This window comes from Sebastes umbrosus, chromosome 17 (genome assembly GCF_015220745.1).
Source record: "Sebastes umbrosus isolate fSebUmb1 chromosome 17, fSebUmb1.pri, whole genome shotgun sequence".
Lineage (NCBI taxonomy): Eukaryota > Metazoa > Chordata > Actinopteri > Perciformes > Sebastidae > Sebastes > Sebastes umbrosus.
Window position 1 is genome coordinate 7201747 of NC_051285.1, and position 18546 is coordinate 7220292.

At 41.0% G+C, this 18546-nt stretch overlaps 1 protein-coding gene across 2 annotated transcripts in view; it reads left to right on the plus strand.

The window, feature by feature from the left end:
- The window catches only part of rapgef6 (Rap guanine nucleotide exchange factor (GEF) 6), a 161347-nt gene that overhangs the window by 40229 nt on the left and 102572 nt on the right, over positions 1–18546 (plus strand). Inside the window, exons 4-5 of one of the 2 annotated variants that reach the window (XM_037747738.1) lie at positions 3928–4011; positions 16730–16799. In XM_037747738.1, the coding sequence (XP_037603666.1) occupies positions 3928–4011; positions 16730–16799 (154 nt within the window). Of the gene's footprint in view, positions 1–3927; positions 4012–6507; positions 6773–16729; positions 16800–18546 lie in introns of those variants that run through there. The other variant, XM_037747743.1, reaches the window with a different exon arrangement.

An 18546-nucleotide genomic window follows, 5' to 3' on the forward strand; every position in this document is an offset into this window, starting at 1 on the left:
CAATGTTCATGCTAATGAAGAAACAACCAGTGTAACAGAGTGGATCGTTGATGTGTCTTGAACAGTCTTTTGACAACAATGGGAGCTCTATGGCAACGAGAAATAAGATATATCAGGCTTTTTTATTCATTATTGCTTTCGTTTTTTTAATGAGATTTGTTGATAATAAGAAAAATATACAATATCAACAGATTTATCCTTTAAAACGGCCTGAAACAGGCTGAATTCAGCTTTGTCAAACTTGCAGATATCGTGAATCTATTTCAAACCAGCTGACGTTTCAAGTAACACTTCACATTTTATGCATACATCTCTAAACATTTGCATCTTACAGAGTTAAAAAATAAGCAAGACAAAATATAACAATGAAAAATGTGGATTAAGACTGCTGACTCATCCAAATTATGTGCTGCTTCTTAAATAAACTTTCAAGCTGCCCAGTAAAACCTCAAGTCTGATGTGTTTTAGCACCTGACTCCAGGTTTAAGATACCATGTCCTGGATGAGAACATTGATCTATTAATCTAAAGGTAATGTCGACAGATCCGCTGATGGCCTGTCTGTCAGGCTGTGTGAATAAATGGATACTGAGATGGATGAGATCAGATGGTAAGAAGAAGTCATTTGAGCATCATATATAGTGTGGATTCGGAGGAAAAGGCGGAGTAGAAGGAGAGAAGAGGAATGAGAGATGAACGAGAGGCTAGTGACAGAGGGAGAGAGGTGCTAAAAAGAGGAGAGTATAGATGATGAGATGAGAAGAGAAGGGTGGAAGTGGCTGCAAAGAGAGTTGTAAGGAGGTATATTAAAAGAGGAGAGGACTGCAGAGGAGGAGAGAAAATAAGAGGTGATTATGCTAAAGAGAAAGAAGGAGGAAAGGAAAGTAATGTCAAGACGGAGGAGAGACGAGGAAATGAAGTGCGGTGGAGAAATGAGGGATTTGAAGCGAGGTTGAAGAAGGATGAGGTGCAAGTGTGAAGAGATGGAGGGAGGACGGAGATGGATGAAAGGAGGAGAGACGAGCTCCACATGCTCTTGATGTATTATCATGCTCACTGCAATCACATTAGACACTCAATGGTTTAATTTACCATCAAATAAACACAGAAAATCTCCTTCTCCAATACGCTCTCCTGCCTCTCTACCAGGTCTTAAGTACCTTAACCCAGAACAAAGCGCCTGCCATGTCCAATTAGTCAGCTAACACACGCGCACACACACACACACACACACGCACACACACACACACACACATGCAGACAGCAGATGAAAGCAATCACAGTCTCTCCAATGAAACCATAATAGTAGTTAATCATGTTTAAACCCTGACAAACCAAAGCTTTTTATTTCTCCTTTCACACATGATTATGTTTTTTTTACTACACAACATTCAGTGATAAAGAGCACCAAAAGCAACACAAAATATGTCAGAATGAATTAATGCATGATGCACACAGTAGCAAAACTGCGACTAACAATAATTATCAATTGTGTAATTTGTCAATTATTTTCCAATTAATTGGTTACTCTAAATATGTCAGGAAATAGTGAAAAATGCTCCTCAATTTTCCAGCACCAAATGTTGAATTTGAAAAGTATGAGGGAGAAAGCCCCATTTGTGATAAAATAATGCATTGATGTTATTTATTTACTTAAAATTTAAATCCCTACATGGTAGAAGGGCTGGGCGAAAAAAAATGTACAGCTAGCGTGCATTGTTGTGAAATAAACCCCCCTTCTATTCGGGGTCACATCGCCCTGAAGGTGTTTATTTCACAACAATGCACGCTAGCTGTACATTATCCCGCTTATGACATGGCTACTTATTTAAGAAATCAATAATTTGACACAAAAATGATCCTCCAGAGTCCGAGTTCAGAACTGCGTCCATAGCAACGGCATGTTATACATAGCAACGGTCTGTTATACATAGCAACGGTCTGTTATACATAGCAACAGTCTGCTATAAAGAAATAACAGACCGTAGAACGCTTTCATTGACCAATCAGAATCGAGTATTCAACAAATTCAATTACTTTGTCTAAATTCATAATAACAAGCACCAATAGTACTAGTACTGACTCAAATTTCTCAGAAAATGTAATGTGAAATATTAAATATTTTGAGGGAATATCATTTGAAGATTGCTTTTTTTTTTTTTTTTTACATCACACTTTACATTACCACTCAATTCAATGTGATTAACAAATATGTATATATGGAGTTCTTAATTAAATGAGAAAATACTCAGTACTTTTCTTTTGTCAAGTATTTAATTCACACACAAAAATAGGCTTTACCATTATTTCATAAAGACTATTTATTTATGGAATTACCAGAAAACATGCTATATCGTGATATTTTGTTATCAAGGTATGAAATTATCTATATCATGATAGAGGGTTTTGGGCATATCGCCCAGCCCTACTTGGTAGTTGTCCATAGCTGTCAAACTGTGTCACCTTGTCGATAAATAACCTGTGTTTTCTATCCAATTTGCAAATTGAAAAAAAGATTTATTTTTTTTGCAGTTAGATGTGAAAGTGAATAACCTTTGCCCATAAATTTCGATGCATCTAGAAATTGTTAGTACACATATATATCACACAGAAAAACAGGGGAGAAGAGGCGATGACATTACTCTCTTTCCATGAGGTGTTGCATCTCCTATCTCCACTCTTCAAACACTCCTCATTCCTCAGTCTGTGTTCCCAGCGTCTGTATTCATATTCATAACCAGAGATACCGCGTGTTCTCCTCTGACTGACTTCTTCATGTATGATTGCTTCTTGGCTCGCCGCCGACTCCATCACCCGGCTTATTAAGAAGTGAATTAGTCTGCCGTTTGGGGTTAATAGATAAAACGTGTACATGGAATAGCGTGGGCTGTCACAAAGCACATGTGTTGGGTTTGTTTACCTCCAGATAAAAGAAGTGCGTGTTGCAGCTGCTTTGAATGACAGACAAACATTACGTGACCGTTCCAGTGCTGCTTGTCCCGGCCCTTTTTAGCGTGACTGCCTATCTTTAATGGATTCCCTGCACCTTGCAGTGATGGCACATTATATCACGGCTCTATAGTGCTTGGCATGCTTAGAATACATTTATGCTAATGCAAAATGCAGCTCTTGGGATTCAAAGCTTGGATGTGCACTTTATTTTTTCTTTCAGACTATTTTCTCTTTGCATGACTCCTAAATCTTTCAAAGCATTGGAAGAAATGCCGCCCAAAAATCGTTATTTCTAGCCAATTCAGCCATATATGTATGGATAGCCATGATGAATAGAACAGCCATAGGTGTACAAATTGACTTTATCTCACCATCAAGTCATAAAAGCTAGTTTTAGTGACACCTGACACAGGGTAGTAGCAGAAGTGGTGAAAAAATTCAAGTTTTAAGTTCAGGAAACTTTAAAACTCGTCTGACTGATGACAAACTATTTGATTATTATCTGTTGAAATATGCCGTCACAGTCCACTTCTTATATACAGTCTATGGTTTTAACTTCAGGAAACTTTGAAATTCGTCTGACTTACATATTATTTGATTATTATCCGTTGAAATATGTTGTCCATAACTATTTTGCTGCCAAAAAAATTTGCAAAATTGCAGATTTAAAATAAAGGCTCCAACCTGACATTTATTAAAGAACAATATAATAACAGCATGGTAAGTCTTGCTGATAGAGAATAAAACGGCAACATAAAGAGCCCAGTAAACCCAAAGTAAATGGGGAGTTGAATACAACAAATTGTGTTTGAGTTGATCAAATTCTCAATCATGGTATGTAACGAAAGTTTAAAAAAAAATGGGAATATTTAAAGTTGACACAGTCTACACTTTCCAACCCATTAGATTGTGAGGTGGTGTAATGAAGTACAGGCTGCAGTGTTTCACACCAGTATGTTCTTTCTCTCTGTTCCAGTCCAGACAGCATCGCTACCAGTTGGTACATTCTGCTCTCAGGATCCGTCTTCGTCAAGGAGCACATGTACCTGGCAAGGTGTTGGTATGTAACATTAATAACCCGCGCACGCACGCACACACACTCACACACAGAAAACGAGAGAACAACGTCATCTCAGGGTGAGACAAGAAGGTGACATATATAGTGAGAGGAGGTGCAATTTGTCTGACATTGCACGTGAAGCCACCCTTTCTTGTCATCTTTTCAAATGGAGTGTGCATGTGTATTTGGGTTTCATCTGTGACATGAAAGGGGAGACGGCGTGCGTGAGGCAAGGTATGAAAAGACAGGTTTTTACCGACATGTGTTGGAATAGTGTGTATATACTTACACACACATTCACACTTGTACATCACACTTGTGTGATTTAGTGCCACGTTGAGCTACAAAGAACATATTTCTAGTCTCAGGTGACGTCTCGCCTCCTTCAGGAAGATTTGGTTTTAATCAAAATGAGGCAAATGTGGTACTAAACCTCAAATATGACTGTGTGAATCCTGACTCTCTATACTGGCTAAGACAAACAAAGTTGTAATTTGTTCATTTTGTTTGTTAAATTAAACAAAAAGTTTTACAGGACAGTCGCACAGGAATATTGTACTAAGATTTTTTTTACAGATCACATCATCTGTTAGAAAAAGCTAAGCTTTTTTAGAATTTCAAATTCCAAGAAATACAGCCTAACGCAACTCAACACAATTTAGTGGACCCATATCATAAGAAAATATCAGGTCCCCTTTCTCTGACCCGTCAGAATGCCAGAAAAAGCCCGTAAATACCTTAAACAGAGACGGCGCACCTGTTTAAACAATGGACTTGATTGTAATAAGGAAGGCTGTGACAGAAATTGCTCGGGGTCGCCCCGTCAGCTCCGTGTTTACCTTCCCTCCGTTGTTGAAGTTGGACTGAAAGAAAAGCAACACATGCCAGAAACCGAGAGGAGAGGGGGGGCAGGTACCTTCGGTTCAGTAACGTCTAAATCAAAACAATATGACCGTCCGACTGAGAGCTTCACCTGCTGAAGGGAGTTGGTCATGAAATGAGAATTTAGTGAGTTGTATCCCAAATTCTTTGGGGATCTAAAGTGAAAGTCTTGGAAAAGTATGGATCACTTTACAGGAATGTTCTATATGAATACAGTATGTTTCACTTGTTTCACACAGCTGTTGCTTTAGTTGGTGGTTTTCACCTGGTTTTCTGCCCCCAGGAAAGAATTCCATGTTTTGGGTCACAAAAGATCAAAAGTACAATGTCCTGCCGAGGATTTCACAGATTAAAATCTGGTATGAGTTTGTCCATAAAATAGGACCAAATCTTATTCATTCCCTTAATCTAAACTGAGAAGATGGAAGTAGGCAAAGTGAGCCAAAATGTAATTACTTACTATCAAAATAGTTCAGCTCACTACGCAGGGCTCAACAATAAGGATTGGCCTCTTACCCAGGGCAAGTAAAATGCAACGTTGGGCAAGTAAATCTAGCAACTCAGTTGCCCGATCCGGCAAATCGTAAAAAATAATTAAACACACATTTTTTTTTCTGGAGCTGATGATGGAGTGAGCCATCTTGCTTCCCTCTCATATATGTTGACAGTTGCACATGCACCGTACCGATCGGGCACTTACCTCGGCAGGTAAAGACAAAGTTTATGAGCTGAAGCGCAAGCAAGCATTTCAATTATCCTGGAAACAGGACTTAGAGAGGATGTGGGCGAAACTCCAGATCATTTACTTAACTAAATATTAAACACTGCAATTCTTTGTTGTTATTTGATAACCACTAATAAATAAAACAATTTGTAAAAGGGCAAGTAAAAATTGACTTCAGGCAAGTAGATTTCTGACCCAAAAATACATTAACGTTGAACCCTGCTACAGAAAAAATAAGAAAAACAACCCACAAGTGTGCTACCAGGAGTAAGTGTCCTTAGCTAAGATGGCTGGACACCTACCTCCTCTCTCACTGTTATTTACTTCGGATAAAAGCGTCGGCTTCGTGGGCAAAACTGAAAAAAGTAAATAAAACATTAATGCACCAGTCGGTGCAGTTGCTTGAAGTATATATACCGACGTTTTGAAGGAACAGAGATGAGCGTAGCTGGTGTTAAAGCAGTTTATCCAATAACAACAGCAACACAAAGCAGCAACTGTAGCAGAAAGAATAGTTAGCAGAGTATCAATAACCTCGGGGCAGCTTGCATTGACTGTGTGTGTGTGTGTGTTCATTCCAGTGTGGGTCAGTTGATAACAGGGTGGAGGGTGGTGGAGGGGGAAGGTTGGTGCCCTGCAAAGGACTGGAGGGTGTGTATGTCGTGTGTCAGTGTGTTGCGGTACACAGCGGGTGTAGGGGGGGCTTGGAAAGGGTCACAGAGGGAGCTAATAGGGGGGGAGCAGTGTGTGTGTGTTTGTGTCGGGAATGCGGAACCCCTGGCAGAACAGTGGCTGGCCATGTGTTCCTGCCCGCCTGGAGCCCACAAGCACATCCAGGCAGGAAATGAGCAGGCTACACACACACACACACACACACACACCCTGGAGCCAGCAGACAGACAGACAGACAGAGTAGAGTAGAGCGGGAGGGAACACACACACTCCTCCCTTAGTTAAAGACAAACTAAAAGGCTTGACAGTCACCTACTTCTGCTTTCTGAGGAAACTTTTCACTCTGGAGTATTCAAACAAACACACTTGGATCTGAAACCTGGATTACTGGAATATCGTACCTCCCCCCTCTCCTCATTGTGGATAATATGCCGGATATCATTTCACTCACAAAGAAGCGGACCCCCAAAATTCCTGTTCGTGGTTAGTGATGTTAAAGTTTTTGTTTCTCTTCCATGTAGTCCAGAGACTGTTACTGTAACGTAATGTAAGAGGGATCGCGGCGCTAATTCAGTTGAGCTTTTTCAAAACTCCCTCTCTTCTTTCTCTGCGCATTCTTCAAACCCCGCGTGCTCCATTTCCTGCCTGCCATCGTTTAACCAACTGGATAGCCAGGAATTCCCCGCGGCGCTGTGGCAGGATAGCTTTTCCACCGCTGGGCCCCAGCGCTCTGAAAAACACACAGCTAACTCCTGTTTTTATCTACACTGATTATCTTAAAGAGAAACAGACTTCTCTTTCACTTTACGGTAAAATAAACAGAGTCTGAACGTGAACTAGGCTTCAAATGTTTGTGCTGACAATGTTTAGTTGATAACGATTCAATGAGCAGTGAAGAGAGAAACAATGAGAAAGAGGAAATAATGTGACTCCAAATCCTGATTTGGCCACAAAGCCACAGCGTCAGGAGCACGCGCTTTTTGTTGGACCAAACACTGCATGCATATGAAATGCATATTTTGAGCTCATTAGCCTCGTAGTTCTGCATCAGGACCTCCATTATTTGGATCACTTAATTGTGAAAAAATAAGGTGTAAAAGTCAGTATGTTCCAGCTGTTGTTTCAGTGTGTCACAACAATCAGTATCTCCTGCTGCTCATCTCCATTTTTAAATTGTAGCTAGAGGTTATGGAAATTAATTAGGCTATCTTAATTAATGTTAATGTTGATTGATTTAGTCGCTGCCGCTATAAGCTGTGGTATTTCTGGCTTCTCATTGAACAACATGTGATCACAGATCTAAACTGAGTCTTTGAGTTGTGGTTATTTATGAATTTAGTTACTTGCAAATTATGAAAGCTAAAGTTAATGAAATTCGATAAGGGATTGGATTTGATAAGTCTGTCCTTTATTCTTAGTTGACTAAAGGCCTTTACACATGTGACAAATAAATGACACGAAATGTGAAATACTCCCCTGCGAATATTATACATCTAAGGCTTTTATTGTGAAAGGTAAGAACGGAAAGAGTGGATCTGGTCTGTGCTGCTTTTGTCAAGGTTGAAAGGAGTAATAAAGTTCTGGTCCTGGTTCGGACTATGGAGCCTAGATGTTGTTGTTTCATAAATATAGCCGCAACTCAACCAGTTCTGCACAACGTGATTGGTTGATGCCTTTATTCGTGGTGCGAAATCTCAGAAAATCAACCTTACTATGAAGAAAAATGTCATCGCTTTTTCGCCGTGTAATATTCACATTCTGTGTGAAAGTGCTCATGACAAAAACAACAGTTCGAAAAAATATATTGACGTGCAAATAAATTGCATGAAAAAAATGCTGCCGGTGTGTAACGACCTATGATTTTGTCGATTAGTTGATTGAATCGACAGATCTGTGAAACTGAGCTTCTCCACAAAGAATCACACAAAAGCACCACTTTAAATCCTTTGTTTACCAGAGATGTGCTCTTAAGTTTCATTGAAATAAGTCATTCAGCATTAAAAAAAACATAAAATCAACTAATCGACTAAAGAAATCTTAGTCGACAAAGACCGAAACGACCGATAAGCCAACTAATCGACTAAAAGTGGACAGTCCTAATTGAACCCTAACCCTCTGCTGGAAGAGGGGTTGTTCATATATCAGTGTGTGTTTACCACAAATTAGTTTGGTATTTTACTTCCTTGAACCTCCACTAGTAAATCATTGACCGCGCTGCTCACTTTTCATCCGTTTCCTCAGGTGTTCTGAGAACTTGCTGCGCTACAAGATTACAGCAAGATAATCTACAGTAGTGTGAAATGAATGTACGTTCAGTGAAGTGTGAATGGTTATCTCTCTTTCTCTCTGAGCTACGAGGATACTTTAATTAGTGACGTTGGAGTTGAGCAGCAGCTGTCGGTGGCGCTCTGTGGTTTGAATGAGGCCCTTAGCTGATCACTCTGTTGTTTTGCAAATGAATCGTAATGTTACTTAATGACCCACTATGTCATTCCTTGGAGTCTGCTTGGCAGTTTTTGGTTTGGGTGTGTGTGTGGGTGGGTGGGTGTGTTGGTGGTCTGTCTGTAGTGTTGACTGCTGGCCAGCTCTTCTTTAATGTGTGTGTGTGAGTCGGAGTGGTCAGTGTTTGCCAACCAAACAGTAAAACCGAGAGGAAGAAGCCAAACTGAGAAGTAGAATAATCTGTGTGACTGTGTTAGACTGTGGTCTGCGGGTTTCTTTCTTTACTGTTGGTCATCATTACCATGGAGACACGGGGGCCAAATGGGCCCAGATCTGTTTAGGTTAGATTTTTGACTGAAACTCTCTCAAACTTTCTATTGACTCAAATTATACTCTCAACACTGCTGTCTACTCACTGTTCAGCATCACACAGCTTGTCATTTTGGAAGTGAAGCTCTTCCTTTCGCCAAAAACAAAAGAGTTTAGAGCAAGCGAGAAGTTCATTTGTACGAATTTTTGCTGACTAACGGCACATTTTCACCAGATCCGGTGACGGAGGGAGTCTCAACTCTTTCCATTCATTTCCGATGGAAAGCTGGAGAAGCAGTCACCCAGGGCATAGTGGGAGTGTTGCAGCGAGTTGGAGGGGGTCTGTATTTGCATGAAGTTGAAGAATCTCAACTTTATTTAAATGAGCCCGTCCAGCATGATGCGCCCGATCAAGCTGTCAACTAGGCGATGTAGTTTTAAAACTATTTTTTACCATTTACTTTGCGATCGTCGCGGTGAAAGATAAAATAATTTTTGCCGTAATAACTTTCCGGTGTTGAAAAATCCTGTCTCAGAGTTTTATAAACTGCCGTGTCATGTTTTGGCGTCTAACAAGCCTTCAAACATGTGGATTTGCAACTCAAACTGGACTGGCCTCTTGCATTGTTTTAACAAAGGGCTGCAGAAGTGATTATTTTTCTGCTTTTTTTTGTTTCTAATACCTTTACCGAGCTAAGGGCCAACAGCTGTACTCCTTGTGTGGCATCTTTCCCTGTCAGTGTGTCCTTTAGCAAGGCAATTTAAAGCTCCAGGGTTGCTGCACCTCACTGTACATGTTTGCAATTCTCAAATTGATGTGAATGGCCATGCCAGTTTATCCTTGCCAAAATATAGCCCAAGTTTGTAGTGTTATTTAGCCTTCTTCGCAAGCTATTATGACATGGTTGGTACCAATGGATTCCCTAGGTTTTCTAGTTTCATAGGATGCCAGGATCTTCACTCTAGCTTTAAAACTGAGCCCGCTACAACTTAAAAATTGCAAGTTGCGTTAATGCGTTTAAGAAATTAATGGTGTTAAAGCAAACTTTGACAGCCCTAGTTCTTAAACATCATTTAGATCACTATTTATGCCATAACATGCAAACTCAGACTCAAACATTTGTTGCCAAATCCAAAGCCTATTCTAATATTTATATGAACTCTATTATTGTTTTCATTAGAAGCCTCTTTTGATTAGCATTACTATTTTGCACACGTGGTCACATCTCTGGTTTTTCCAGGTTTTTGTCACCAGCTCAGGGCGTGTGTGTGTGTGTGTATGTATGTATGTATGTATGTGTGTGTGTGTTTGTGTGTTTGTGTGTGTGTATGTGTGTGTGTGTGTGTGGCCTTAGTTTCTGTGCCGGCTGTCATGGTTTATTGCCCCGGGCGCTGCAGCTGTCACTGGACCGGGGCTGAACCTGTTCTCCCGTCTGCCAACAACTTGTTTCTGCAGAGGGGAGAGAAATCATCACCTGCTGAAATCCAGCACAGGCACAGCTTCAGTGCTGTGGGAAGAGCTTTCCAACAGCTCATCCAACAAAATATTAGTGCGAGGAGTAGATCACTGAAGGTTTTTTGTCAAAGATAAAGACATATTGTTGTAGAGATTTTGAAATAATCATCAATCCTACAGTGGGGATGCCAAAGTAGTCGTGTGCAAGCAACGCGTTTTGCATCAGCTTCATCAGGTTTGCTCATTTCAAATAAATCTTCTTTTATTTCATGCAGAGATGAAGAGTAACAACCAAAGAACTGGAGTGCAGTGAGATCTACTACAACAGTGATTTTTCCTGTGTGTGCAGGAGTAAAATAAACTCTCCACAATGAAGCCATGACTCACGGTCAATAAGTGTTTGTTTGTTTGACGAGTTCATAAAACTCCAACCCCACTTTTATCTTGTCAGACTAAAGCTTTGGCCTTGGCGTGGTTTTAGAGGTTTTGTCTCTTATTTCCTCTGTGAGACACCAGCTGATGCATCAGATCTCAAGTCAGCCGGAGCAACGGCATTATTTGTTGGATACAAACTCAATTACGCACTGTGAGCTGACTCAAGTTTGTTGATTCTTCTACTTTTGTGGGAATGCAGAAGGTCAGAGGAAGAGGAATCTGCGCTGAGGTGTATTTCATTTTTGTGTCCACATACAGTACACAGGCACAACAGTCTGCAAACTCTAGATCTCCTCTTGCTCCTTTTATCAATAGCAAACTGTGTGTCTTCTTTGTTTGTCTCACACAATATGTCTCACCACACACACACACACACACACACACACAGACAGAGTGAGGAGACGGGCTTGGCAGGCTTTGTGCGCCGCTGACAGGGACCATGCGTCTCGCCTCAGTGGAGTGTGGAGAGATCTGTCAGAGTCGGGATGACCTCCAGGCTAAGGGCTGTGAGAGAACTCTGAGCCCAGCAGACTGCATTCCTCCCTGGGCACTCTTAAAAGCACGCCTGGGTGTTCATGTTATATTTGGGAGCTGTTTTATGGACAGTATATGAATATCATTGTATTTATTTATCCACTTACTAGGCTTTGTGAGGCAGGACCTTATGCTTTTGTTTTTTTATCAAACTAGAATCAGAATATTTAAAGAAACTTGTGAAACAATTTGGGTAATTTTTCACCTGGTGTCGTTGCCTATCATGTGTTGGCAAGTGTCACTTGTCACAGATGACCGTAAACCCCTCGCAGCTCTATGAATGCTTTCTGCAGCTGACACTGACCTCTGATCTCAATGCAGGGAGGTGAGCAACAGCAGGATTTCCCGAGAGGAGGGTCAGTAAAATATGACTTGATTAAGTGATGCAGTTACAAAACAAATTGCTGTTTATTTACTGGATCCAAGATTTACCGCCTCGGCAACCGCTAATCTTCCTGGGGTCCAAAACAATTAGTAATAGTACTTTTGCATAAAAACGTCCTATATGCAAAAGTAGCGGACTTGGCTGCTGCAGAAGTAAAGAAGATATCGGCCGATTAATCAGCTTTTTCCTGCTTCGGACTCAGTTGACCTCTACAATGTACACATGTTGAAAGCGTAAACATTGTGTTGAAGCCCATTTGCCTCATTTCTGTTCCTCCATAACTAATGTGCTTCTTTTTCTGTCAATGAACATTCAATACAAAGGGATAATGGCTTTCACTGTCCCTGGATTCACCTGACCAGGGCACTTTATGAACATAATAAGTGTATGATATTAGTGAATAATTTAGTTTCCTGTAGAAACCCTGATATAATCCTTTTAGCCTTAATTGTGTTGCCAAAAAAGCAGTGAGGCTGTATCAGCAGGGATAGATGCTCTAAGGTGAACCTCTGTTTCACCTCGTTCTGGGAATCCTGAGTCTGAACATGTGGATGTTACACAGCGCAGCTGAGTGCATGTGGCAGTGAAGCGTCAAATAAATCCACTCACAGCTAATTTGGCCCCAGTTCAGCTACAATGAGAAAGGTTTCCAGCAACAATACGGTCGTAGTTTTGTCCAAATTGCAGCTTTCTTCGACTCAAGCCGCTGTGCTCTTTCCTTAGAAGAAATCAGCGTTTGATTTCATAACTTCTTCTTTTCACTGTTTCCTAGAAAATCTGTCCGTCTGAACAATAACTGCTCATCCCGTTTAAAAAAAAACCAAAAAGAATACTTTCATCATTGTTTCCATCATCAGAACACATTAAGAAGACAGGCTTTCATCTGAGCATTAAATCAAGAGGCTGAAATTGTGAGTGTATAGCGTCGGCGCCGGTGTGAAACTGTTATTAAGGAAGTGATAAGATGAAAGAAAAACATTTTTTTTTTTGGCCAAGAGAGAGGAAAGGCCGACAGTAAGAAGAGAAAGAAAGGATGAAAGGGAATGCAGGATGGAGATGAGGAGAAAATAAAATGAAAAAAAGGGAGAGATGTGAAGTGGACAGGACACGAGAAAGGAAGCAGAGGAAGAACAGCAGGAAGGAGAGGATGAATAAATGAAAGTGGATGGAGTGGGAGGGATGGAGGTCGACGGAAAAAGAGAGAAAAGTGGAGGAATAAAGAGGGAAGGGTAAAGAGATTGGTAGGGAGGTTAGTGGAGGTGAAGGGCAAAAGGAAGAGAAATGGAAACCAGAGGGAGCGACCGTGTGAGAGATGGTGTGAGAACGTAACCAGAGAGGAGATGTGAGAGTGAAAGTTGGCCGTCTCCCAGCTCAGCACGCTTCCATAATTAAAACCAGCCGCTCCTCCAGTTCTTAAACAATGCTGAGTCGCCACTTTTAGCCTGCCAAAGGGAGCGAGACGTGTTCACAGGCCGGTCTGTTCTCAGGGATCACCGCACACAGTGATTGAGCTGCTCAGACGGGGTATCTCTCACACTCTCACACACTTAGACACTACATGGGAAACACAGAGACGTGCATAATTAACGTACGCATAAACAGACACTCGCAGTGGGAGGCCGCTTTCAAAGACGTGGAAAGAAACGTCTCAAAATTCAAACACATTTTAAAATTCGGAGCATACTGGCAGCGGAGGAGTGTTTGGGCTTCACTGTGTCTGTTGCATTACATTGTGCACTGTGCATGTACATTACGGGGAACAAGTATGGTGTTTCCATTCACATATTTTATGCACATTTTAAAGTGTTGCATTAGAAAAGCTGTATGGAAACGGCAAAACTCAATAAAACTTTCTCAATTGCGAAAAAAAAAGTTTTTACGATAGCTTGAGGTTGTTGTCAAAAAAGAATTAAATGGATTATGGAAACGCCTTTGCCGAATAAATTCTATTCTTTTTTCTTTTTGAATAGTTTTACATGCAGACTTTTGTATATATTATCCTGTTAGTGTATTATTATGATTTTAGTTATACATGTGCAAATCTAATTTTGACAACCTCAGAGCTGACAAATCCTGGCGCAATCCCTGTGATCTTTGGAGCTTCCCCTAAGGGGTGCCCAGACCTCAGGTTGGGAACCACTGGACTGAGACATCATGCAGAATCTCCATGTGAGGAGTAAAGCAGAGTGACCCACATGGTCTCACCACAGCATCAGCTGCTCTCCTCCTGCTTATCAGAGGACACAACAGCCGACCGGGGCTAAACCTGTGACGCCTGCAGACACACTCACACACTGTGCAAAAACCATTAACACAGTGTTGTAACAACGCTTGTAAGATCACTCAAGCATGCACGCTGAAATGTTTGTGGTCAGTCGTATCTGTCGATTTGAATGATGAATGTCGGCACCAGTCAACAGATAAATGTATTATTTCCCAACATGTCTCTCTCTAAGGATTAGATTTTTTGTGGCTGTATGAAGTTGGTTAAGCACTGATTGTTGTTAGTCTCTGCAGACTGTGCACAGCTATATTGAGGTGTCAACCATGAAGGCTTTTATTGATCTACACTCTCTTTCAGTGGTTAGGCCTTCACCACAAACTGTTGGTTTAATAATGTGCTGCTCTAATACCAGCAGAGTCATGTCATAGACATGTGTGGTGACCGAATGTTGGCAGCAAATCTGCGGTATCTCTCTTACCTGTAGTTGATAGACCTCAGGTGGTTTCCACTGCATGGTACGGTTCTGTTCACCTCGACTCACTTTTGGTATCAGATCCTTTTCTCTACGCCGTGTTTCCACTGTGGATAGTACCCTCTCAGTGCATGCGGGATTCTCAGCCGATCACTGTAGCATTGGCGCATTAAACTGCCATGACCTCGTCTTCAACAGGACGCTCGCTGAATCCTTTCATCGGCAACCAAACGGAGGAACGTATGCACTACGTCAATTGTACGACTATTTGTGTGTACGATTTGTATTTTTAGAAATCTGGGTAGAGTAAATTAAAAATAGCGGTCGCTATTAACGGTAGCTTGTCTATTTAATAATGGGGGGTTTGTGTAGGATGTCCCATGTCGCTCTAGTGACAGTTCTCTGGTCTGGTCTGCAGTGTTTTAACTCCACCGTCTAGTATCGGCTCAGCTCGCTTGAAACCTCGAACGAGGTGGGACCAGAAATGGAATGGTTCTATTTGTACCATCCACGACAAAAATAATCGTCCTAATGTGTAACAAACTGAAGTGAACTGAACTGGACTGCTGGGTGGAAACGTGCCACTAATGTCTCTCAATGAAAGATGATTTTATTGGCAGGTCAAAACCTTTATTCTCTTCCTGCCAGCGTTCGGCTTCCCAGCCAATGTTGTCAGAAGCAAAGTCATAGAGTTCAGCCTTCAGCTATTAATTCCTAACAGACGGACGCAGAAAGAGACACTCTAAACACGAGGTCATGAATCTACAGACAAAACACATGTGTGTTTAAGGATACCTGCCAAGGGTGAACATATGTACAAGTATCCTTATCTGAACTCCAGTATCTCTCTCCTGAAAACCTTATTTATTGCAATAAAACTTTAAAAGGACAAGCTCGCTCTTTATGTATTCATCTTTAAAGTGCCACCACGATGATAAAAGATGAGATAAATGTTTGTTGAATTACTAAAAGTGCTTTATAAATGTCATAAAATACTGGAGGCAAAGCTTTTCTGAAAGGATCTCTTCAGGGCACCTTAAAACAGGTTTTCTCCAACCGTTTTATAGAAGATTATAGTTCTTCTCATTGTGAGAAATGATGTCCTATATTTGGTTATTTGCTTGTTAAATGTTTATATTGCTGTCGATTGACACCCATTGTCTGGAAATGAACTGATGTTTCAGTTATATAGTACTAGTGCAGTCCCCTTTAAAAACGAGCTGAATGCTTGGCCTGTGGTATTACTGCTTGCTTCATGAGAACCGCTCAAACAGCTTCACACTCAACACTTTGCTTCATTGGGTCCTGAGCAATACATCTGCCATGACATAGTTATATCACGCACCCAAGTCGCAAGCTACTCGCGGTCAGAAACACTGGTGAAATACACTCTGGTTCACGGAAAAAAAACAGTAACACTTCCAGGTTGCGGTTACTCGCGGTCAGAAACACCGGTGAAATACACTTAGCGGAGGTAATTTCCAAAAAGGCGCATTCGGTGAAATACACTCTGGTTCACGTCTACGTCCGGTTAGCTATCCACTCATGTTGACTCCAGGGAGTGAAGAAAAGTCTGGTTGTAACTTAAATACATCTAGCAGTACATCCTGTGTGATGGTTTATTCAAAATGTATTAATGTTGACCGTGTCACGTGTCCAAATTGCACCAAATTTGACAAAGCACTCCCTGGGGTCCCCAGCAATACACCCGCCATCGGATGAACAGTGTTTGAAATATGCGAAGGAAATACCCACATATCCACAGACATAGATTTCATGCTTTATAGTTAGATATATTGTCTAGGAAGTGGAAAAAGTGGCCAAAATATATAATATATAACAGTCAGGAAGTCTTTACCAAATATTGATATCTGAATGTAGAGCCAATCGTAAGCCAAGTTTACATTAGTTTCATATAAACACATACTACACCAAACAGATGCTACTTCTCATGTATGTAAAGTATCTACATGAACCCTTGGTATCGTTTTACATGTAATCCTGGGACATCTCAGTTTTGATTTGGGCAATTACTGCCGGAGTTCATCCGTGGGTGGGCGGATGTGATTGACTGCATCTGTTGCCTCTGTCAGTGTGAGAGAATTGTCTCATCTTTGGCTTTGGTTTGTTTCTGTTTTAACGTTTATTGTGTGTGTGTGTGTGTGTGTGTGCTCTCTCTACAGTTTTGGCAAGCAGCTGGGGGGCAGACGAGGCTGTGAATGCATCACTTTGGAGCCTTCAGAAATGATTGTGGTGAGTAGAGACGCCGCCTCTCTCCCTGTTTTACACTCTTTGTCTGTCTCTCCCAAGCACCTCCCTTTTTCATCCTCCCACACCTCCCCTTGTCTTTGATATTATTCCTGTTTTTCCATCTTTATTTGATGTCTGTATCACCTTTTTTTCCCCGCTGTACTCGTCTCTTGTTCATCCTTTTTTACTCCCTTTCTTTCATCTCTCTCCTTCTTCCTCCCTGTCTCCCCCATCTCTGTACTTCCCCTCTGTGTCCTCCCTCCCCTTTCTCTCTGTATGCACTGTATCTCAAATTCAAATGAGCTTCATTGGCAGGATGTGTTGCCATTGATAAAATTAAGCTATGTATTATGTAGCAATGTTCAAGCCTGAACAATCTAAATACTGAAATTGAATTAACCATATAGTAATATATTTGAATACCGTATTGGCCCAAACATAAGATGATATAAGTTTGAAAAGAGAGGGTTGAATTATATTGTTTATTTTTATGAATTATGTTTCATGTCTACACTGTTACCTATGAAATAAGGGGAAAGAAATCTTTAAAAAAAAACACCAGCAGCTACAGAAAGTGTTGCATTATGGGTTGTTTATAGCCTTAAGGCCTTTACACAAGAAGGCATGACGAATAATCGACACGAAAATGTGAAATACTCACATGCGAATATTATATATTAATCTATCTTTTACTGTGAAAGATAAGAACGGAAGGAGTGGATCTGGCCTGGAGCAATAAAAGTTTGCCGTCCTGGTTAGGACTACGGAGCCTCCGTGTTGTTGTTTTATAAATATAGGCGCAACTCAACCTGTTCTGCACAACGTGACTGGTTGATGCCTTTATCGCTTAGAAAATCAACCTCCAAAAAATCACTTTTTTCGCCACTTAAAATTCACGTTCTGTGGGAAATTACTCCTGCCAAAAACAACACAAATATATTGACGTGTGCATTAATTGCGTGAAGTTTTCCTCAGAAAAGGGGCATAGTAGTGTCATATAGAAACTCTTTCCTTTTCCGGTGTAGTTTTCACCATGTACCTAGACCACCAGCACAAACTGGACATCTGTATAATTGTTGGTAAAACTTTTCTTTAAACTTTAAGCTTACATTTATCGTGCCATATTTTGCATATACAAATGTGTTTCTGTCTGCCTCCACAAGGTCGCAGTGCTTACAAAAGTCCCTAAAGTCCCTCCTTGCTCTCCTATCTTCCCTCCCCTCAGTCTCCGTGTCTGAGGGACTAGAGGGATCAGACGGGATGAGACAGGATGAGCAGTAAAGTTTTACACAAAAAGCAGCAGGTAGCAGCAGCTCCACTGTTACTGAATAGGATATATAAAACCCTGAACAGATTTGACGTTGTGGCTTCTTGGTCATTTACCTGTCTGTTATCCTTGACCTTTAACAGTGAGGTCACAGGACTCTCAGATGTTACAGGAAGTCCCCTGAAAGAGTTTTTTAAGAAGCCGTCATCTGAGCTTTCTCAGTTGCTCTGACTGTACCGACTCACATAACTGTCATTTCCGTAGCCAGGGGAACAATGATGAAACCTTATCATCCTTAGACAGACTGTCACTCTGCTCACTTTAAACTGAGGCAATAATGTGAAAGATTTTCATTTAAATGAACGTCAGCTTCTCTCTTTATCGCTTCTCGTTGTAACACAATAATGATTTAACCAGTTTCGCTCTGAAAGTAGCAGTTCTTCACTGGGAAAATCCCCCTGTAATACAGGAACTAATTCTATC